The sequence below is a fragment of the Aphelocoma coerulescens genome, chromosome 2 (assembly GCF_041296385.1).
Source record: "Aphelocoma coerulescens isolate FSJ_1873_10779 chromosome 2, UR_Acoe_1.0, whole genome shotgun sequence".
NCBI classification, from domain to species: Eukaryota; Metazoa; Chordata; class Aves; order Passeriformes; family Corvidae; genus Aphelocoma; species Aphelocoma coerulescens.
The window spans coordinates 139,177,410-139,201,457 of record NC_091015.1 but is presented as its reverse complement, the minus strand read 5'-3'; the positions used below and the strand labels follow the sequence as shown (position 1 = coordinate 139,201,457).

The 24,048-nt window shown below is 36.6% G+C and overlaps 1 protein-coding gene across 3 annotated transcripts; it reads left to right on the top strand.

The window, feature by feature from the left end:
- Nucleotides 1-2: 2 nt before the first annotated feature.
- SNX16 (sorting nexin 16) lies at nucleotides 3-22,775 on the top strand. 3 transcript variants are annotated; one of them, XM_069005011.1, is made up of 7 exons: nucleotides 3-374; nucleotides 4,520-4,606; nucleotides 7,989-8,137; nucleotides 12,758-12,827; nucleotides 17,525-17,661; nucleotides 20,559-20,675; nucleotides 20,938-22,775. In XM_069005011.1, the coding sequence occupies exons 1-7, from the start codon at nucleotides 3-5 to the stop codon at nucleotides 21,041-21,043; spliced, it is 1,038 nt and encodes a 345-aa protein (XP_068861112.1). In that variant the 3' UTR covers nucleotides 21,044-22,775. The 3 variants fall into 3 exon arrangements, with proteins under 3 accessions (XP_068861112.1, XP_068861113.1, XP_068861114.1); XM_069005012.1 differs by lacking the exon at nucleotides 20,559-20,675; XM_069005013.1 differs by lacking the exons at nucleotides 20,559-20,675; nucleotides 20,938-22,775 and adding an exon at nucleotides 20,179-20,552.
- The last annotated feature ends 1,273 nt before the right edge of the window (nucleotides 22,776-24,048 follow it).

Sequence of the window (24,048 nt, the reverse complement as noted above, 5' to 3'; positions counted from 1 at the left end):
GGATGGCAACACCATATGTTCCTGTTCCTATTCCTATTGGAAGTTCATCATCCAGCTTTACAAACAGAAACCAAAGAAGTCCTTCCTTTGGGAGCATCTCAACGAGTTCAAGCTCCTCAAAAGGACAGCTGGAGGACTCTACTGTTGATAGTTTTAAAAAGATGAGCATGCCTGACCAGATTGGTTCCACGTCATCTGCATGTAGCAGTCCACTTGTTAGGACTAAGTTTACAGGTCTGGATACATCCATAGAATACTGTACTCAGCCTGTAGAAGAAGTAGAGCAGAATGCAGATTCCAGAAGCTGGGAAGATCGACCATCCACACCTACTATTCTGGGCTATGAGGTGATGGAGGAAAGGGCAAAATTCACTGTAAGTTTTGGGCATAGTGTAGTTGATCCTGGAATGACAAGATAACAATTGAATGTGCTTTGCATTGTCTTTCGGCAAATAATCCTGCAGTTCGGGGATGTTTAGCAGTTTAACTTCAAAGTACTTCCTGACAGGAAAGTGTCATTCCTGTTATACAGGTGGGAAGACTGGGACTAGAAAGCAGTCTTTCCTGCAATTGTGTATGTGGAATAGAAGGAATTGGTTCTGCTTCATTTATCAACTTCTGCTGGAAGAGTCAGGAATTCCTTGCAGAGTTACAGTTCCTTGTGAAATTGAACTTGTATAAGTTCTGTGTAGATAAACTTCTTAAATAAAATGTAGTCGTTTATTTGAAATGCATGATAAGAAACCTTGATGTTTACCCTTGGCAGTTATTAGTAACTTAAAACATTTCGGTGAAAGTGCACACATGTGGATTTCAACTTCTTGCCCAGCTTAGTTTCTAGTAAGGGGAAACCTGTTTTGCAGACAGACTGAGAAGTCACTTATGCCATATCTTGTGCCAGAACAGCAGCCTAACTGGTTTGTATTGATTTTTCTCAAAGTGCACTGTAGCTGGCAGTTCATTTTTTTTCCATGCCATAAATGTATCAATGCACTTTTACATTTGTTTTTGTGGGTGTGGTTGAAATATTTCTTTGAGATAATACTGTAGTGCTTGTGGGACTGATGGAAGCTGTTTGTTACAGATTATTAATTATATTACTTAAGATGAGCAACATCAATCAGAAATGGGTAAGGAGAAGGAAATAACAAACTTTTTTCCCTCCTGTTTTGTTTTAGATTAGAGAAGTCCAGAATCTTTATGACAGTTAAAATACTAATGAAATCAAGTTCTTTTTGCAAGAAGTTAAATAATGCTTTTTAGTTACTTGAGAATGATACCCTCTCTTTTCCTGAGATTTTCAGTTTCTGACATCTTTGTGCATGATAGCATAAGAGAAGAGCAGAATTTTTTTTAACACGCAGATTAAAAATTTTATTTTAAATATTAACCTTCAAAACTAAAACTACAATCAATATAGTTATATGGACAAGGATTAGTCTGAAAATACCACAGAATCATTTAGATTGGAAAAGATCTCTAAGATAGAGCCCAGCCTTTGATCACCACCTTGACAGCCAGACCATGGCACAAAGTGCCACATCCAGTCATTTCTTGAACACCTCCAGGGATGGTGACTCCACCACCTTCCTGGGTAGTTCATTGCAATGTTTAACAACCCTTTCCATGAAGAAATTCTTCCTGATGTCCAACCTGAACCTCCCCTGGGTGCAGCTTGAGGCCATTTCCTCTTGTCCTGTCGTTGGCTGCCTGGGAGAAGAGGCTGACCCCCACCTGGTTACAGCCTCCTTTCAGGTGGTTGTAGGGAGCAATAAGGTATCTCCTGAGCCTCCTTTTCTCCAGGATAAATATCCCCAGCTTCCTCAGCCTCACATGACTTACCCTCTAAACCTTTCACAGGCTTGTTGCCTTTCGCTGGGCTTGTTCCAGCTCCTCAGCGTCTTTCTTGAAGACATTGCCAAGACACTCCAGTGTGCCTGTAAGGTGTTCTGTATTAACAATGACAGCTTTGTCTCCTTATTGTGTATGGAAGGTCAGGTCACAGAACAAGTGAAACATTCCTCCATTGTAAAATGCTTGAGTGCATTTTGCTCTTCCCTATTTCACTTCTATTGCTGTGTTAGTTTCTGAAAGCACACAATTAACTGTTTGTTTTCAGTTGCATGTTGTACGGTTTGCTGCTGTGCATTAAAACCAGCAAGTAATTAGTCCTAGAAATTTGGGTTGCTTTTGGAGTGCTAAAAACAATGAGATGGAAGACTGGAAATTGAATTAAAATCACGTGTAAGAGAGAGGAAACTCAATTGCTGAATTCTTTTTTCAGTGTTGGTAGCATCTCATAATTCTCAAAAATAAGAATCTGATTAGGCTGAATGATGTCCAAACTTCAGGAGTTAGATGTTGGTGCATGTTAGAGTATGTGGTTGCTGAAGCTTATGGGAGAGAAAACTTAGGCTGAAAAACATCTCTTTGTAAACATTTGGTCTTAAGTGAATTCACAATCCTGGAATGTTCAATTAGCACTTTTTTCTTTTTCCTTTTTTCTGTTTGTTTGGTTTTTGCTTTTAAAGCCAAGTAGAAATTATAATGAGATGCTGAATCAGCCACAGAGTGTTACCACATATGGGTGTATTTTCATTGATTTTTTAATTTATAGAATAAAGCCATTCATGATTGAGTGGACTTAAGTGAATTTGTTGAATTAATTTGTGATTTTTACCACAGATCATGTATGAAGGAACTGAGAGGCGGTTTTGTAATATTCTAGTTCTTATTCATTAATTGCAAACCTTAAAGAGAAGCCAGAAAACACCCAACCACCTTTCTAACTTTGGCAGGAAAACCAAACATGTTTGTTTCGGGTTGACCATAATTTTGAGGCCAGTAATCACAAGTTGATTGCACTCCCTGTTACAGTTAAGTTCACTGTAATTGGTGAATATTTGTTTTTAAGTTATCTAATGTTTACTTGGAAATGATTCCATTTTTTTCTCATATATATTTTTAAACAATGCTTTTGCAGAACTTTCAGTAGAATACAAGAGTAGAATACTGATTAGTTAGTCAATTTGCACACATATTCCAAAGTTTCTTGTTCTGTGTTTTACTGTGTACTAGCAAAGAGTCTTCACAATTTTACATTTAATCCTTTATTTTATTTATGAAAATAAAACTGTTTATACTTCTAGTACGACAGCAGAGTAATAAAATATTTGGATAAGCATTTATACATAAAATGCAAGGCAGAAAAATTATATTAATCATAGTTTTGTAAGCATGTCCTGCAGCTTGAATTCTAAAAATTAGTAACTTTTTCCTCTGACACAATCCATGACTTCCACAGATGATGCTTCTTGAAAGTGAAATTGTGTTTAAAACAAAGATAAGAGAAGTACTTGCTGAAAAATTGCTTTTGATTTGCACCATAGTTATCTGTAGTTTCTGTAACTATCTGCAGCTTAATATGTTATGGAATACAAAATTGCTAGAAATAGTCTCAGACCTGTACAGAAGTTAGCTGACACTGGGGTTATCACATGTTGGGACTGCAACAAGAAAAATACTCTTATCAGCTAAGACAGCCTGTTATGACAGCATGAAATACTTGAAAAGATTTTACTATGTAACAGATTAGAAAAGGTTTTAAATAGAATTTGGTTACGTGAGGGATTGTTTATCATTATGATTCTAAAAATATCTTTTTCTTTCTTGTATTATATTTTTTACATACAGACTGGGAAGAATAACCTAGTGCAATTGCAGAACCTCTCTTTCCTTACATTGGAGAAAGTAACACTTGTTTAATGTTTTTTAGTTGAAGTTGTTTGTTGTTAGATTCACTGTGTTTAGGCATTGGAATATCAATCCTCCTAAAAAGTAATATTTAGAAAAATGTTGTTGTTTTTTCTTTATCCATTTGCTTTTAAGTAGGAGTATGGTATTGCTGTGCTGTTGTTTTGCAAAATCTGATTCAAAGAATCCATTACTTCAGTTACACAGTGCTGGTATAATCATTCTGATGCAGTTTTCCAGTGAAGTCATATTTTGCCTGGAAAGACAAAACCTAATGTTGAAGACAAATGCAGAGGAGGATGTCATTTTATTCTCCATCATTTTTCTTTGTGAAGCAAGTCAGATGAGACATTTTGAAGCAATATCACGCTTGGTACTTGATTGTTAACAGTCATCTTAAAAACATAGTGGCCTCAAGGATCAATGAGTAAAACTATAATTTTGCAAAGGTTAAAGTAGATCACTAAAACACAGTTCCCTTACTTTTTTCATAGCCAAGACTTTAGTTCTGCAGGGCAATACATTCTTTCTTACAGACAGAGATAGTTATATCTATTCAGGAATTACAGAAGCTTCTTTCTTAAATTCTGAAGTTAATATAAACTCTTTGTACTGGTAATCGTTATTTGGTTTTCTTTTACTCTTATTAAGATTTTTTTTATCCACGAGTTTTGTTTCATTAAGAAACCAAGGATCATTTCATCCTTCCAGACAATGCAGTGTGAAATTTTGCACATTTTTCTGATACTCCTGTCTTTCCACACAGGTATACAAAATACTGGTAAAGAGAAGTCCAGAGGAAAGCTGGGTGGTTTTCAGACGGTACACAGATTTCTCCAGGCTTAATGACAAGGTGGGAATTATACGCTGGTAAATTCTCAACTACCTTACCTCACTTCTTTCATGTCTTGTATTTTTGTCACTTCTATTTTTTGTGGTTTTAATGCATGTGAAACACATACTGTATTAATGACTGGAAAAATATGATTCCTCATTTTTTCAAAGATACATGAAACAGCTACCACTGGTGTAAAGGAGAGGTGACAACTTCATCTGAAGCTGTTGTGTGCATCAAACTTTATATTTATTCCTAGTTTATATGGCAAAAGAAATTAACTCTTGAATATTTATCCCCTGCATGGAAATAGAACTAGGGGCTGGTATTCTCTTGCAAGAATGATCCAGTAATTATTTAGTCCTTTTCTGTGTAACAAACTCTGCTTTGGTTCATGATAAAACTGAAGTTTCATGAACATAAATATGTTCTTTGTATGTTGGTCAGTCTTCAGTTGTTTTCAGTGTCTTCAAAGTTAATACTATATCAGATTTTTAAAGATGAAGGAGGAAACACCAGATTAATAGGAATTCTGGGTCAACAGCTTAATATTTTTAGAATACTTGAAAGGAAAAAATACTTGTCTGAAAAGCACAGGTTTTTACAATTGGTAAATAGTGATTTGCTATCAAAAGTAGAGAAACAATTGCACTTTTCTTTGTCCACTGTTCACTCCTAAGATTAATCTGTCATTGCCAGTTCAACACACTTTCTGCTAGTGTGTGCTATCATGTTTCAACATGAACCTTATAACACGCCCTTTTTTTATCCACAGTAAGGGATTTTTTTAATAGCTTATCACTTTGGATTAATGTGCCTCATGAGCTAAGAACTTAATTTGGCTGAAGTTTTGAAAATGGACTTGAACTTAAAAATTTGTCTGGGTTCTTGGTTTGACCTATTTGAATATCTTATAGACTACCTTTGAAACACCAGTAGAGTCTAAAACTAAATTGCTGAATGTGAATTAGTTTAGAAGATTTCATTCTGAAGAAATTCCTGTCTTAAGTACAATCTATCTTAAATTGAGGAACGTCTTGATATTGGCAAAAGCCTGACTTCTTTTGAGATGATGATCTTGGTATTTCATCTCAGATTTTGGAAGTCAAGTCAGACAACAGTTTGCATTTTGATCAGCTATGTCAGGTGTAGGTCAAGAATTGGCTTACCTCCATTGACTTTTAGTGTGGTTATCAGCGGTTTGAAAAACTAAAATGCCTAAAAATCTATTAGAATAAATATTTAAATTTTACAAGTGAAGCCCTTAGTCTTTGCCATCAAATCTTTGGCAAAAATATTTGGCTTCTAGCATTATTTCTAGGTATTAGTATTTCTGTTTAAAGGAAAATTCTCTGGTTTTTGAATTTGTGTCACTATCTGAAGCTTTTTCATCTTTCAGTATACATCTAAATCATTTACTCTTTGGTCTGTAAGACATTATACTTTTTATAATCCAGAAATGTGAACTCTAGGACCTTAAACATAACACCGTTCAGGAAATATTGGAGAATTACAAAATAGTAACATATTAATAGTTTGAAAACATGTAATGAAATGGCCAGTGTTAAGAACCAAGAAGTTTGCCATTTCTCCCCAAGACTGTGACTCACATGACATGTGTAATGTGTTACATGGTGATGTAGGAAAGGTTCTGGGTCCAGGCAAGCAGTCATGGCCAGAAGTTGTCTGACCCATGGGTTTTCCTGCTGTGTCTAAGGAGTGCTCAAGAAATAATGCTCCAGGACTGTGCTGTTGAAAATGAGTCCACTGACAGCAGCTGGCTCTTACACCCGTCATCCACAAAAGGAGTAATCTGTAGATAGAAGTGCTCTCTCCTTAGAATTAAATTGCATGATCTATGTGACCAGACAAGTAAAAGTACCATTAAGCAGAAATCTGTGTGGTTGAAAAGCTTTCCCAGCAATGGTTATCTGTGGTTTTCTGTACAATGAACAGGAACTTGTTTTGTTACATTCTATGGGTTCTGTTCTATTCAGATACATTCTTATATATATATGGTATTAATCATAACTTGGTAAGAGGTGAAGGAACTTTGGAGGACCAAAGATAAACTTAAAGATATAAAGAAGAGTCTAATATCAAGATGAAATTCAGTAAGAGGAAAACATATATTTAAATAATTAAATTCAGTAATAAAGAGCAAGGCTTTGACAATAAACCATTCTGTAAATAAGGAACTAGTTGTTATCATGGGCTATTTGAATAAACAATACTTGTGATGTTTTAAAAGCACCTCATGCTGTGGAGCAATATTTACATGAGCAAAGGTGATAAATTAATGTGGTTCTTCCTTTAAAGTGTATAGAGAGACTGTTTGAAATGCAGCATCTGTTCTAACTTTTCCAAAACTTAGTCTGGTGAAAGAGCTACCCGTTAGCATTTTCTGTCACTGCAGCATTCATATTAATATAAAAGGTATATGCAGAACATCTCTGACAGAAGTTGGCTAGATCCTGTATTAAGAAGAGATGAAACAATTCTTGTGGCAGCTGAGATACCAGATTTTGTAAAACTTATTTGCTTTTTTGTGTTGACTGTAAATCCTCTCCCAGATTTTTCCTTGTCAAGCATCACTTTGAAAAATTGGTTTTTTTAATCAAAGTGTTAAAGTATTTTTGATTATCATGCATACTAGAAAAATAATTGGCACCATTGGACAGGTTCATTGTTGTATAATTTAATGCTTTCATTCACCTGTACATTTTATTTCTGAATTCAGATAAAAATTCTGGGTATTCCTGATGTCAGCCATACCACGTTGCTATTTAAGTAACTCAGAAATACAGTTTTGTATGTTACTAGGGTTTGAGCCATATTTCCATATTGGAATTTTATTATTCTGGGTATACAAAGAACTTCTCTTTACAAGAAGTACCTCATGCAAGTGTTGTAATTTATTCTTCTAGCTCCCCAAGAAAGACGAGTTGGCAGAGTTGTAGATCCCTAATGGGGTTTTATTCTATATATATGCATATATATAGAACTTATTATCCCCAAGTACTTTAGAAGAAATACCACTGAAATTATTATTCATCTGATACTTTTTATTTACAGTTTTCTTATGTTTACAGACTTAAAGGCTTTAAATAGCAGGCTCAGACATTAAATAACAAAGCAAAGGTTTTGATTCCTATTTTTATGTGTTAAATTTGAGGAAAAATACAAAGCACTGTATTGCATAAGGCAGCACAGCAAGTGACAGAACTGTGCCCACAGTTTAAGATGTAGTTTGGATCATACTTATGGTTGAGACTTACCTTGTGCTTGAACTTAGCAGAAGTCAGAAATACCTCATAAATCTGAGTGAAATCCGTGCCTGTGACAAAATCAGTATTTTTCTTGAATTTTTAATTTTTTTTGTCTTTGATTTCAATTTCAGCTAAAAGATATGTTTCCAGGCTTTCGGTTGGCCCTTCCACCAAAGCGCTGGTTCAAGGATAATTACAATCCTGACTTCTTGGAAGATCGACAGCTGGGGCTGCAGGCATTCCTCCAGAACCTAGTAGCTCACAAAGATATTGCTAACTGGTATGTGATTAAACTTTGCATGTGCATTTGTGGCTTATTTCCTGTCCATACTCATCTTACAAAACTCCTAGACTCCAGCAATGTATCTTTGGGCAGTGTGGAGAGGAATTTCAGTAACATTCATGTTGTGCATTTGGTCATTATGTGAATTATTCAGTGTCCTTTTAAATTAGTCCCATCTTAGCATTAAAAAAAAAATGGAAGTGCAGTATTCTGAATTGTACAGGGATAACTAAAAGCTGTAGTATTTAAAATGTTAGAATAATCCCATGTTTACTCCTAAAACATCTGTGTTTAGTACAGAATTGCTACATTGTTAATTTATACTAGGATTAAGTGTTACACTTTCATAATGGAGAGTACCTGTACTATTATGCAGTTAGTTCTGGAAATGTCTTATTAAATTACAGGTTTCTAATTGACATGACATGATAGTCATAGGAGTACCTTTATAGATTCCTGTACATAAGTAAATGTAAACCACAAATCAACAAAGTCTTAATAGTTTAAAAAACATTATGTGTTTAAGTAGCAAAGTGCAAAGATTTCTTTCAACAGTATCTTTTCGTACAAAGTGGGAGATTCTTCCAAAGCAGGAAAATTAAGAGAATGTAATTCTGACAAATGAAATGTAAAATAATTTTATTAAAGACCAGAAGAGAATTTAAGTAGACAACTTGCTAGAGGCAAAGCAGTTTTAAAACCTTTTCCAGCACCAGAAATAAAAAAGGTTGCTGTACTAGAGATTCTTTGAGGAATGAGTCTGAGGACCTGTCATCATCTGAAACTTCAGTCAAAACAAAGAGTAAGAAATTTTCTAAAGCAAACCTAATTCCCTCAAGACTTTTAAAGGAACTAAATTGTACAATTGCCAAGCTGTGGTGTGAGACCATAAAATGCTCATACCTACTTTACTTTTTAGTAGAAGGGCTATTACTACATTTGACATTTTTTTATAGGGCATTCAACTGCTGAGTCTGGAAAATAGGGATTTGTACATCAGTCTGACTTTGGTACTGCTTGTAGTAAAAAAACCCCCGAAGTGGTAAGCAGGTAAATAAAAATGCTATAGTGTCTCCTGTAGAGGGAAATCTAACAAACAAGTAGTTGTGACAGGGTTATGACAGGGTTGTGACAGACATATAAAATGGTTAAAAAACAAGGGGAAAAGGATTGATGGAAATTTAGGGTAGTACCTGTGGAACATTAGATCACAGTTGCAGACACTGATGTTCAGAACATCTTGAAATTATCTGGAAAATGGAATGAACAATGAGATCACAAACTATTGCAGAAGGATCCTGAGGCACTGAGTGACTAATGCCTATTTTTGTGTCTTGAAGTACAAAATGTCAGTAAGTACACCCATACAGATTTGCAAACTCAACTGGTTTTTGCAACCTGAAAAAATAACTTGATACTGATACCACTAGTTTTCTGAATCAGTTCAGTACTCAGCAATAGTCAGAAAGTTTCATTCAAATCATTAGAGGAACTTAAAAGGGGAAAAAAAAGTTACTGCTCTGGGAATCTGAATTGTACTTCCACATAGTTCAGTGCTAAAGCACACCTTTCAGTTTCAAGGGAGGTGTCTGTTAGAGGCACAGAGAAAGCAAGAACAGGTGAAGCTGCAGAAAAACCTCCGTGCAAGAAGAGTTCTCTTTAGTCTGTTGTCTTGGGCAAGGGCTGGCTAAACAGGGCATGTGAAATCATCAAAGGAGAGAGGGAAGGTGAGTAAAGAATGTTAATATTTTGATGATTCATAGTCATGCTGGAGTCTGTCATGCTGAGTGGCAAAGCTTGTTGTGAGATGTCAGAGACAAAGCTTAAATGATTTCAAAAAGAAATGGGGCTCAACCTGTGAGTTTCTGTGTCAGTGGCTATTAAATATGATTATGTGGGTGAGGTATGCAGCTGTGAAGTTTAAAAACTTCCTAATAATTAAATTACACAATAATAGGTGTGCCAAAAATAAAAGGAATCAGTCTCTAATAGTCCCTAAATGTAACTTCTGCTATGCTGCTGGAGACACACTAGTGAGTGGAATGGACTTGCTTAAATAGATCTGAAGTCTTTATGCTTCATATTGTTGCAGCTAGTTCAGCGTTTCAGCTGGCTTGTTTGTATCTTGGTGATGGACCATACTGGACAAAATAGTGTTTTGTCATAATTTAAGGCAAGAAACTCCAAACTGTAACTTTTAAACTGCAATGGTTGTCAGATACAAAAAGGAATTAAAATAAAATGTTTGTGGAATCAGTTTGTATTTTGGCTAATGAAGAGATGGTTAACTGAAATGTGGTTTTGAGAACTTCTGTCCATGTAGGGCTCTGCATGAAGACAATTTTTTTTTATAAACTTTATAACATATTTATATGATTCTAATGTCTGGATCTATGGAAGGTCTGAAGTCCTCAAGAAGTGATTAGAATGGGGGAGATTTGATCCATGTAATATTTTTACCCACTTGTCAGAGAATGAATTTACTATTAGTGGGAATTAACACTTGTACACAGGAGCAGTGGTGAGCATTTGACCCTGCTTTCTCCTTTAAAGCTCACCATTTACTTCTCCTGCTTTGCAAATAAGTCAAACCAAAAAGCCTTTTCTCTTTGTAGAGAAGTCTATTTTATTTCTCTTTATGCTTTATGTACTGTATTCAGTGGGAAATTTGCCCTTCAGAGATAGGAGACCACATTTGGTATACCTATTTTTTATTAAAACTAGATTCACAAAGTATTTTAAAGATGAAATGGAGGATGGTATATGCAGGTATATGCTAAATTTAGTGTTTGTGTTTTATAGACTTGTTGGTGTTTTATAGACTTCTTCTCATGTTTTGCATTGTATTGAAGACTCAGTGAAAGATCAAATTGAAATCCACCCACAAAGTTAAGTGTGTTCAAGAAAATTTCATATAACTCATGAAGTGGGAGAAAGAAGTTTAACCCGCTAAGCAGAAGCATCATCTTTATATAGGTGGCAGCTTTCTATAGATGACAGAGCTGTCCTGTCTCCACCCTGTATAAGAAGCTTGGAAGGGAGGAACTCGGTCAGCTTGGAGTCAGGGATCCCATGTGCTGCACTGCCCTTTGCTGCCCTCCCTAATGCTGGCACAGCTCCTTCCTGGACAGGGATCTCAGCCAGCACACGTGTACAGCAAGCTGTGTCTCAGGATAGAAAAGATCCCTGTGGTACTTAAAAGGCAGTACCTTCTATTTGTTAAATGAAAGGAAGAGGTGTAACACATGGAGAGGAGAGCAGGGTCAGAGCTGACTCTCGGCGCAAAGCTAGGCTGCAAATAAATGTTCATGCCATCAGGTGCCTATTTTAGGTAAAGAAACAACAAAGTAAATGCTCAGTGTGTTTTAGATAAATATTCTTTAAAGTCTTTTTAAAACTAAAAGTGATAGTATAATGAATGATTAGTGTTCAAAGAAATTTCTTTTCATTTTTCTTGCCAAACCTGAAGCTGGTTGATCGGGATGGTAGCTAGGTGAAAGTTTCCTTTCTCGTGTTTGTACATTGTGAATACCTCAGATGCAGAGAATGAGTGGAAGGCAGAAAATTACTGCCTTTTGCCCTCACCTTTCTATGGGACCCAGGTGGGAGGAAGAGACAGGAAATTAAGTTTGGATTCACATTTTTCATTTTTGTGTGTTCATTGCAGTAGGAGATGATTTAAAGATTTACAGTAGTGAGTGTCAGCACAGCCTTGCTCCTAAGTTACTACTTGCTAATTAATTGTGAATACAATGTTCTGATTTGAGGTTATTTGAAGAAGAATGAATACAACCGAGCAGGAAAGTCTCAAAAAGGTGACTGAAGGGACATGTTTGGAGATGTTCGGGAGTTCTGTGAAATGTAATCTAAATTTGGAAGGTTGAATGAGACAGAGGCTTGAAATACTCTGTAGTAAACCACAGGATTACACCTACTTCCTTCTTCTGGCCTTTGCAAAACAACACATAGAGGGGGATGTCAACTGTTACACAATTCTAAGTGGAATGCATTAGTTTGAAATGTGTGTTTAGAGATGGCTATTTAGTAGATCCTTGGCACATTAACTTTGTCTTCTGTTATTTTATAACTTATTATTTATATAAAAAATATATACTGTATACATAAAAATTATGTATATATGTCAGTGGATTATGAACTTGGCAAAATGGACACAGGTGAAAATGTTTCAGTACTCATGCTTAAATCCCCTGATACCACCTGAGGGGATCTGCATATGGATTTTAACAGCATACTTTTTCATCCATCCTATAATACTTATTTTCCTCCAGGAGAAGTTTTCAGACCTCTTCAATTCTAAAATGATAAACTTGTCAGTTGTCATGTAGCAACAAATTTTATGAAAATTTTAAAAATCATGAAAAATCATGTTCTAAAATTTCTTACTCCTCTTCCTAAGTTACATTTTAAGTACTGTCCCTGGTCAACACATAAAACTGAGACTTAATAGTTTGTTAACATTGTTTTGAATACTTGGGAGTAAATTTGAGGATGTAAATTTTTGTGTCATTTAAAGAAATACCTCCATTTTGTGATCATTTTTAAGTGTTGTTGCTGGTTTTATACTTCAAGTAATTGACTCTCTTTTATTTGGTAAAGCCTTGCAGTGAGAGAATTTCTTTGTCTGGATGATCCTCCGGGTCCTTTTGACAGTCTAGAAGAGAGCAGGGTAAGTGCTAAGCTGTAGGATAGAAGCAGAATGCAAAAGGCAGGTGTTGTTAGAATATTTTAAGATCGGTGTAATCATATGGAATGAAACACTTCTGTTTCTGTTCTTTCACAAAAAGCACAAAAGGATGTGCTTCTAGAATGGGCATAGTCTGATAATTGGTGCACACTGATTCGTCTTTGACTGCTGCACTTCATCCCTGTCTCAAAATGCACCTTCTTTTTTGCCTTTTATGAGCCATGGATGAAGTTTGTTTTTTAAAGCAACTACTTATATAAGGCAACTACTTAATATAAGGAGAGATTTTACAAGTTTACAATCAGCATATTGTTACAATGCTTATACCTTAGACTTCCGGTCTTGCAGGGAAATGTTTCTTGCTATAAAATCACAGAATCATCAGATGATAGAATGGTTTGGGTTGGAAGGAACCTTAAAGGTCATTTACTTCCAACACCCATGTCATGGGAAGGGATGTCTTCTCATGTAATGAATGTACTTAATGGATTAATTCTCACCACCAAAAATAGTGTTCTTGCAGAAAACTAAGTAGTGTTGTAAAAAAGCATCCTTTCAACATGCATATGAGTACACTGAACAAATAATACTGTGTGCTGCAGCCTATTTTATTAGAAGTAAGTTTCACTGGCATGCAGAACTGTATCAGGGCTGCCTAGAGCAGATAATCTTAGTTGTCTTGCTTTATAGAATAACTGTGTTTTAGAATTGTGCATACATTGTTATGGTTGCAGAAATTCTGAATGTTAAATGATGCTCCTTCAACTAAATTTATATTTACCAGTTTATTTTGCATGTATGTAGGAGTGCCTTGGCTCTTGTGTGCATGTGAAAGATTTGGTATGTTTTTTGTGTCACAAGCTCATATTTGATTTCTGTACAATTGCTTTGCATCATTGCTATTTAAGCTGATCAAAATTTTTAAAAATTTTGTAATTATTTGTTCAGATAATTTAAAAAATTTAAGTGCCTTCTTCACTGAAATTTCAGTCATGCATACTGTGGTGAAATCTGTGTTATTCTTCCCCTGGAATTTAATCAAACCATTAAAATAGCTGTGCTGTTGTAGTTTTAGCTATTGCCCATTTCTGTGAAGTTGTTGAGATGGCTGTCGTAAAATTCTCGAAGAGATACCCCACCTTACTATAGAGTGATTGAGGTTGGAAAGGACTTCCTTGAGATCATCTATTCCAACCTTCCTGGCTCAAGTAAGGTCAGCTACTGTAGGTTGCTCAGGACCATGTCCAGTCAGCTTTTTAATGTTCTACAGAGGAGACTTCACAGCCTCTCTCTCCAGCCTGCTCCAGTGGCTGGCCACCAGCACAGTGAAAAGGTGCAACCTCTCAGGTCCCATCGACATTAATATGTCCAATTTGTTTAAGTGTTCCCTGACCTGGTTTTCCCCTACTGCAGGTAAGTTTGTCTTGCCCTTCCTTCTGGATGCAGGGAAGGAATTACTCAAGGCTGATCTTTCCAATCAAGACAACAAGTCCAAGGTTTTGCATCTTCCTTCTTTGATTCTGTACTTGTAGAATCCTTTTCTTGTCTCTTTTCACATGCCTTGCTAGATTCAACTCCAGGTTGTCCTTCACTTCCATAATCCTGTCCCTGTAAGATTAGACAGCAACCTTGCATTTCTCCTGTGTCACCTCTCCATGCTTTCACCCCTAGAATTGTGTTTAATGTCTGAGCTCAGGAGATCCTCGCTCATCCACACAGGCCTCCTGCAACCTTTGCTTGACTTTCTGCTTGTTGAGCTGTACTTACTGACCCTGCAGGTGGTGATCCTTAAATACTGAATAGCTCTCTTAGACTGCTCTTTCCTCCAAGGTGGTTTCCCGTGGATTCTTTCTTCCACGCAGGTTTTAGAAAAGATTGAAGTCTGCTCAACCTGAAATCTATGGTTGTGGTCATGGTTTTTGTCCTGATTCTGGTTGTTAGGAGCTTAAACTCCTACATGCTAAAAGCATCCATATCCATCTCTTGCTGTTCGTTGCTTTTTTTTTTCTTTCCCTGAACTGCCTTGTACAGGAAAAGCACTGAGGTTCATGTACTTACTCCTGGAGTTCATTTTTAAACTTATCTGAAAACTTAATTCTGTTTTGCCTTTCTATTACCATCCAAAGCATTGCAGAAAAAAGTCTTCTGTTTTCCTGATAATGCAAAATATGGCTATCTTCTATTTGGTTTATGTCTATTCTGTTATTCCAAGGACTTGCCAAAACCCATTTATCTTTTTTGGGGGAGGGATACAGGTACCTGCTCCATTAGAAGCTGATTAGGCTTAGAAATCTAATCACAGAAAAGTAGGCAAAATATTCACTAGATCTTTTTTTTTGGTCATATTGGTAGTTGTTTCCACAGATCTTTTCCCAGCCATCTCTGTTTCATATCCACTAAAGAAGGAAGCAAAGCTGTCTCCCAGCTGTCCTTCAGAATTACAGGGAAAATTATTCCGGCCTGGGTATTAAAATTGTTCCAGACTCTAGGTGTCCAGTTGTCTAAAGAGCAAGATAGCTTATTACACACTGTTCCCTTTCTCAGCTTTGGTTCACTTTTCTGCTTCAGAATATATTTTTTTCTCCTTACCTTTTTACACCTTCTGTATTCCTAGTGCTTTTTGCCTACATTCTTGGACTTGTTTGTCAAGCTAAGAGACTAAACATTTTAGAAGCTTCATAGCTAGGGATCAGTGTGCCCCAGACCCCAAGGTCCTCTCCAGAACACACATAGGCTCAGCAAGGTGCATCTTGATGCATATGACCTGGATGTGTGCACCTAAAAATCCTTAAAAACCAAAGTAAAATCCCTTTTCCCCTTCTAACTGTGTATGACTCTTGATTTTAAGACCAGGAAAAGGCATCAGTTGGAACCCTGGGTTTAGAGAATTTAGGTTTCTGGGATATGTGTAACAATATGGAGGATTTGGGGTGTGGATTAGCTCTCTTCTCTCCTTCTTCACAAATCTGGGTGTTCTGGTATTGGGTCAAAAAACCCACAGTGCACATCATGAATAGTTATTGGATTAGAAGTAAAAACAAATTAATTAGTATTCCATAATTGGGTGATTTGGACCTTAAAAGACCTTGAAAGTGAGAACTCGGGGCCATTTTCCACCTTGTTAACTGAGGCACATCCCGTGCAGCTGTGCTATAGATCAGAAAATAATAAACATCTAAGGCCAAAGATAAACTCTCTGTCTCCTGCATTTTAATTTGAACTCTGAGTAAAAGAACTCACAAAACAGAGGCAAAGAAGAAAAGAAATGAGAACAGAGAAAATTAATAGAGATTGAAATAATAAACTTAATTATATTCTTAAGGAAATAATGTCCAATTCTCAGTTAGGGTACCAGCAACCTTGAATATTTTTACAAAGAGCAGTAAAATTTACTTAATTGGCTTGGCTGACATGGGATGACTGCTTAACCAGAGTGATAGCTAAAGCAATCACTACAAATGCTGTGTGAAGAACGAATTGCATGACCCGTGCTCTTGGCTCTAGTAGACATGAATAAAGCTATGGCTTAACTCATGACTGGTCTTCAAGTGCCTGTCAACACAGATAAATTTGCTATCTGTGTCAATAAATTAAAATTCCATGGAAAAAATAGGATTATTGAATTGAAAATTCCTCATTTGTTTGTATTGTATAATTACAGGAAAACTTAACATTTTGAAGATCATGAGTCTGCTTCAGTTAAAGCAAAGGATATTCTTAAAGTTCGTAGCCTGTTTTAAAACTTCAGGAAAACAGTGTCTTAACAGCATTGTTCTTAACCAAGCTTGTATAAAATGTTTATATTCAGCAGACTCTGAATTAGTGTTTAGTTGTAGGTAATATTAAGCCAAGAAAGCCTCCCACATGGGGCTCTTATTTATAGAGAACATGTCAATTATTAAATCAGAATTGCACATTACTGTTGGAAGACTTGTGCTTTCCAGTAATAGATGAGCAGGCTCTGTGCCAACGCTTCTGTCACTTCCTGCATTCAGTTGCAGGATGTCGCATTAGACACGGGCTCTTCACATTAGGTTTTGAGATTGCTCACTGTCAGATCCATCAGGGGGTGTGATACATGCATGTCATGCTCAGCAGAGGAGCACAGCATATTTGTTATGGCTGAGTAGTTAGTGTTCACAGCATCCCATTAAACTTCTTCAAAATACTTTTGAACTGGTCCTCTGATTGTCATGATTTCATATTTATAGCAGGTGTTTGGTACAGAACTGTACAGCTTTGTCCTGAGTAAGGAAAGAACATGTACTTAATCCAAATATTCCTTGCATCATGGGAATATATAGGTATTTTGAAACTGACTTTCAAGTCATGTGGAAACAAAACTTCATGACGAGAAAAGGGAGCAGGGAGTTCAGTTTATGATCAATATAGGCAAAAAGGTTCAAAATCAGGGACTACTTTTCTAAAGTCTCTCTTGTTGTGAGACAAAAACGATGTGATTAAAGTATTTGCATTGCAGTTCAGCATAAATTCATCATGCAAAGCAGCATTATTTTATTAAGATAAGAATCTAGTTTAAAATTTACATAGCTTTTTATAGTAATCAATCTGAAGAAGAGCAGCTATAACACTGTTACAGGTTGATATTTCTAAGAGAAAAATCAATAAAGGTCGTCCACTGAAGTTAAATTGAAGATGCTCTTAAATTTGTCTTTCAGGCTTTCTGTGAAACTCTGGAGGAGACAAATTATCGCTTACAGAAAGAACTGCTTGAAAAACAAAGGGAGGTTGAATCACTGAAGAAATTATTAACTGAAAAGCAACTTCATATTGATGCTGTTGAAAGAAGAATTAGGTATGTAGAAATTTTAAGGGTTTTAGGAGTTTATCTCCATTAAAGCATTTTCTCTGTCTAGTCACAAGCACCAGCTTTAGCTGTATCTTGGAAACCATTTTCCCTACATAACCACATACAAAGCAATATTTTCAGTAAGCTCTTTCTCATGCTGGCTAAAAGCTATTCAGTAAAAATGACTGAGAAACTTGTCCTATCTTTTCCCTCTAAAGTAGCTGTGATTGTTTCCTAATCCTTTAAGTCCTGTAAAGATAGAGCAAGATTCTGTTCTGCTTTTGAAATATTGAAAATGTGAAATGCGCTGCTAGAGATGAGTGGAAAAATTGCTTTTAGTTATAAAATTCTGTCTGTACTCAAAGCTTTGACAGAGCATAGGGATCAAGCAGGTATGTGTCTGTAATAATGTCTTTACCTTTATTCTGAATTGCTTGGAATGAGATGCTGCAGGTACAATTTAAATAGCATGAGATACTGTCCACTTAAACCCAAGGGAAAAATGGTGCCTGTCTGCTAGATTTTGTAGCAGAAGCTGAGGAATTGATGTTGTGCTATCCAGTGTCTCATTAGAAATGCTGAGTCAGTATTGCAGCATTTCCTTAGCGAAAGAGTAAATTCCTATGGTCCCATTAGAACTTCACAGAATTACAGAATTATTTAGGAACCCTAAAGATCATACACTTTCCGCTGGACCAGGTAGCTCAAGGCCCCATCCAGCCTGGTCTTGAACACTTCCAGGGATGGGGCATCCACAACTTCTCCAGGCAACCTGTTCCAGTGTCTCCCACCCTCACAGTAAAGAATTTCTTCCTGATATGAGATCAGCTGAAAAAACATCCCCTCTGTGTGTGTCGGACCAGGGGCAGTGAAGAAATTTAAAAAAAAAAAAATTAATACTGCATAGGGTTGCTGAGTCCAGCATATCCAGGTTGACTAACAAATCACACCTTACAATGTTCTAGTGAGCTACCTTTGGAAAAGGATTTAAATGGAATTATTGTGGCTGTCTGAAAATTCTTATCAGAATACCATATTCAGTTTGTTGCTTACTCCTGAAGGCAAATAATTACATTTGGAAGATGCTTTCCCTGTTTGATGAGAAAGTTATTACATGCTGCTGGCTTAAACAGTGCAATAGTTGGGAAAAGTTAAATAACTTGAATTTGGCTAAAACATCATGATAGGAAATTCTGTGTGACTGAAAATATAAAGGCAGGAATAGCAAAAAGTGATTTTATTTTTTAGTGTGTTCCCTGAGGATAGGTGATGTTTTTTAAATACACAAACACACTGCTAGGTTCCCAGACATATAAAATTATTAAAAGTCAGCCAAGTAGTTTTAATGGAAAGTAACTTCTGTGACTTCTAGCTGTAAAAATTACCAAGTTAAACTTATGATCTTGTTTGAGAGCTTCAGCTTGTCTGATGGGAAATTAACCCAAAAGAAATGTGTCTGTCTCTGGCCTTGTTGAATTTTTATTTGATGGCCCAACAAGAATTAAGCATCTTATGCCTACACACTCCAAAGGCCAGGTACCTGCAGTGGATGTGAGGTAGGAGGGGACGGTTGGACAAGTCCTGAGACTTGTCGGCCTTTACGTATTGTTGGATTTGGCTCAAACATAGGCCAGTAGTCACATTACAGAAAACTGCTAAGGCTTTACCTAAAATGCAGGCATTAAAATAAAACAATAAAAACAGTAGTTAGAGCAATCTTAAAAGGGAAAGAAATACAGTAGTATCACTTCAAACACAAAATGGATCACAAGCTCTTGTTTCCAGTTCAAGTCCCAGCTTTCAGTGCTAAATTGATGTATGTTTTCCACATAGAGAAATGGTTTGGAAAAAAGGATTTCTTTGGTCTTTCTACATGACCATATTCCCATTTGTAGCCAAGCTAGCTGGACCATTATCTTGTGTTGCCATTAAGAAAAAAATTATCACTAATGAGAAAATGTAATGCGCTGAAACTTAGTTTGTGGTTTTGTAAAGTTACAATGAGAAACTTGAGAAACTATTGGAGAAATCTTTTTATCATCCTGTCTGTCTTCCTTCTGACTGTGTTTTGGTTATAATCCTTCTGCCATTTAGGCAAGATGTGTGTGGCTTAGTCTGATTGTAATTTTTTTACCTGAAGTCATACACACTCCTCTGAGACTTGAATTTTGTAAAGGTACTAAATTGTCGTGCAACCAGAGAATGATAAAATGGCCTGGGTTGGAAGGGACCTGAAAGATGATCTAATTCCAAACCCCTTGCCGTGAACAAGGACACCTTCCACTAGACCAGGTTGCTCAGAGCTCCATCCAACCTGCTGGCCTTGAGCACTTCGAGGGATGGGGCATCCACAACTTCTCTGGGCAACCTGTTCTAGTGCCTCAACACCGTCACAATAAAGATTTTTTTTCCCTAATATTCTATCTAAACCTACCCTCTTTCAGTTTGAAGCCATTCCTGGTTGGGGGAACAGTCCTGTCACTACAGGCTCTTGTAAAAACTCTCTCTGCATCTTTCTTTTAGGTTCCCTTCAGGTACTGAAAGGCCGCAATAAGGTCACCCCAAAGCCTTCTGTTTTCGAGGCTGAACAATCCCAGTTCTCCGAGCCTTTCCTCATAGGAGAGGTGCTCCATCCCTGCAATCACCTTGGTGGCCCAGAGATTGAGAGGACTGAATTTAGTTGAGGAATAAGCAGCTGGAGCAAATAAACTGTTTAAATAGCTACCCAGTACAAGCCCTGCCATCTCTGTACTAATAAAAGAAATGGGGAATGCAGGAGTGAGACTGAAAGGTTACTTTCAGTCCTTTTGCAGAAATTGCCAAGGTTAAAATGAAACAAACAGTTCTTCAGTGACAAATGTTTGCTGTATGGATTGGTGGTACTCTGTTCTTATCTGTTGTAGGGATTTATCTGTAGGAAAAATGACTCGTCAAATGTCAGGAGAAGAAAGTGAGTGCAGTGGTGAGGTGGAGTCTTCTGCAGTAGAAGCAGACCAGGGTACCCTGGGTGAGGACAGCTGGTAAATACTATTATTCTACTTGTATTTTAGTTCTTCTTAAAGTATGTTTTTTGAAATGTTTGGTCTTGCATTAATTCCACACAGCTGAGAAATTCAGCATTTTACTGCACCTCTCTGCTGCATAAAGGCCCTCAGGATAGATAATTTTAGATCTGGAATAAGCAATAAGTTTAAAAAGCTTTGTAAATGTTTTGTGGATTATCTGCATAAAATGGCTATAGAAAATCATACCAGTTTCCACTTACTGATCTTGTCGTTGCAGCTCAGACAAAGAGAACCATGAGCCATGCTGGAGTGGCTCTTTGGCTGAAAAGTCTGTCCCAGAAATTGAAGTTGCTGAAGTAGCCTATACCGCAGATGAGGAATAGCTGAGCAGCAGCAGCTGTTACCTGGGAAAGGTTCATGTTTGGGATGTATCCGTGGGTAAGAGCATAGAGTAGCTGTGAAGAATTTACAGCAAAGAGCAGGAATGCACGTATTGAATGTTTACATAAATCCTTACAAATTATTAATGTAAGAAATATACCCAATGCTGCTTTGATTTCCGTTTTTATCTAGCCTTTATATATTTAATATATTGAAGTCTAATAAGGGCTAAAATCAGCTAAAGTTTAAATAGTGTACATACACAATTTGGCTGACTTTCCTAGCAGAATGACAAAAGTTTCACATCAAATCATGGAACACATCTAACTCATATGTCATATATTGCCACTGTTGTGACACAGTTGATGTGTTCATCTGTTTGGTATTTGTGTTTTCATATTCTTATAGCCATAAAATAATGCTTGCTGAAGTAGAAATGGACTCGCCTGTGTTTAGGAATGGAGAATGTGTTGGTTTTAAATTCTAAAGCTGAAGAAAGTTTCTCTGGAAATTTTAATGCAATGCAATAGGAAAACTTCCAGTACCAAGAGAAAAGTGCTTACAAAATGGGATCGTAGTTGGACATTGTAAAATGGTCATTTTTGCTGAAAGAACTAATCTGAGACCCCCAAAACACTGTGTATCTTCATCCCAAGATAGCATGCTGTAATACTTTTTGTTCAGTAATGCTGCTTTGAAAATCTGGGATACCTTTGTTATATACCCATGTAACAATAAAATCTGTAAGTTTGCCTTTTACTCAGAACACTACCTCTTACCACCTTGCTAATGCATTCATGTATGTTTAAAAATATCCAGATTATATGGAGGCTATTGAAAGACTTGTAAAGAAGCCATATTTTTTTCCTGCACAGTTCATAACTAGATTGAATCTAGTTGCAGTGTATTTTTGTTTCAATATATTGTACACATGGGGATGTTGGTACCTATGTTGTATAGCCTATTTTTCAAAATGTATTAAAACAGGAGATGCACTTTATAATTAAGACTCCATTGTGCCAAGTTCAGTTGGCTAATTGGTTGAGAAATGGGAGTTGCAGGGAGAGGATTGTGTAGTGCCTTTTTGTATTTTACTTGTTCATTACTGCAGAATTTTGTTACAGTGCTCCGGCTCAGTTCTGTGGAATCTTTGATACAGCATGTTTCTGTTCTTCACTTATTTACTGAAAGTGCCTTGTTTTATTATGCTTTTCCAATTGGAAGAATGCTGTTTTGTTTTAATTTTTTTTTTCCCTATACCACCCACATCGTTGTTTAATGTTGTCAAGATGCAGTGTCTTTGTGCTGGAGTTTTCAAAGGGAGCTTTGTACTTCAGGGTGTGCATAAAATGACCTTTATGCAGAACTGTATAAACCTTCCTGGTGAAATAAAACTATGGACAAAACACCTGTCTTCTTTTCTGCATTGTAGAAAAAAACAAACATTTAATGTCTTGTCTAGTAGAAGGATAAAATACTGCTAGAATGAACCATTTCTTACCTCAGAGATTTCCTGCACTTACTCAGCCTTTGGTCTGAGTCCTATTTGTACCAAAAATTGTCTGCATGAAAATGAATGAGAATGCTGTGACACCAGAAACCTTATTGTACTTTTGTTGAAGGTGAAAGTAAAAAAATGAACTGATTTTTTTTTTTTTAAATATCCTACATAAGTCCTCATAGATGTTGGGTGAACTCAATAAAGTTTTGGCACATTATTGAAAATACATGAAATCTTGTGTCAGATGTCACTTGAATATTTGAAAAGCTCAAACTTTGTCTATCAAAATATTGTTAGGTTTACAACTATAAACATTTTAAAAATATTGAAAAGGTGCTTGGGTCATACATGCCAGGGATTTCCAAAGTACAGCAGGTAAATCTGCAAATCTAGACACTACAGAAAGCATTAATATAATTTACAGTTTAGTCATGAGAGGGCAAAGGAATGAAAACTTAAGGATTTAAAAGATATTTTGCTAACCCAAAGTATTTAGTATCATATGAATAGACATTTTTGTTTAGGGAGACTTTGTTTTTAACTAACTGAGCTGGTAAAAGTGAATTTGTTCAGCAGCAGTGTGGTACCACTTCAGCTATGTTACTGGTTAATGAATGGTTATCTCCCCTAAAGGACATGCAGAATTTGAGGTGGACAGCCCATCATGGCCTTGAACATCTTGATCTAGGTATTCCAAGTCAATCCCATACTGAATTTTTTTCTGGTGCATTTGTATGCATTCTGGCACTTGTATATTTTCCTTGTATTTCCTTCTTTTTTCACTCACTGCTGCACTTTTAGTACAGAAGAAGCCAAGTTTTCAGTATTTAATTTTTAAGAATTGACAGTGGAGTTCTGTGCCCTGCCAAAAGTGCAGAGGAATATTCAAGCTGGAATTGTAGCAGAGGGAGCTAGTTACAAGAACTGCAACCCGTAACACATTGTTCTGTTCTGTTGTAGGTGATTGTCTTAATAGTTCAGCCACTGATTTATAACAGGGCTTTCCACCTAGTTTTAGATTTTAGTACATAGTGGTAGTTTAATCTTACTGGGGGTTTGCTTGTCTTTAATACTACATTTTTTAATCCTGCAGGATTTTTTATCCTCCAGAACACTTCCAGTCTGCCCATGCCACTTCTCTGCTGTTGATTTGTGTACTGTTAAGTCAGTGAAAATGCTGACTAGTATTGAATCAAGAATGAGTCCCTGTAAACTCCCACTCCATACCCTTCCCCCTGTGGCAGCCATTAGTTGGGTGTAGAACACACAACATTAGCTGTGAGTACAAAAGTCCCAATTGAACCGGTTCAAGGAGGGGAGGAAATGAATTCTCCAAACTGCACCTGAGCGTGGTAGGAGAGAGTAGCCTCCATGGTGCACTTTCCAGTGGGCTGTTGTGCTCTGCTCTTTGTGTTAAGCATCTTTGTTCTCAGGGGAAGGGGTTGGGGTCTTACAGCTGAAGTGAAAAAGGACCAGGAAAACTCCTGTTCTAGATGGTAGACAATC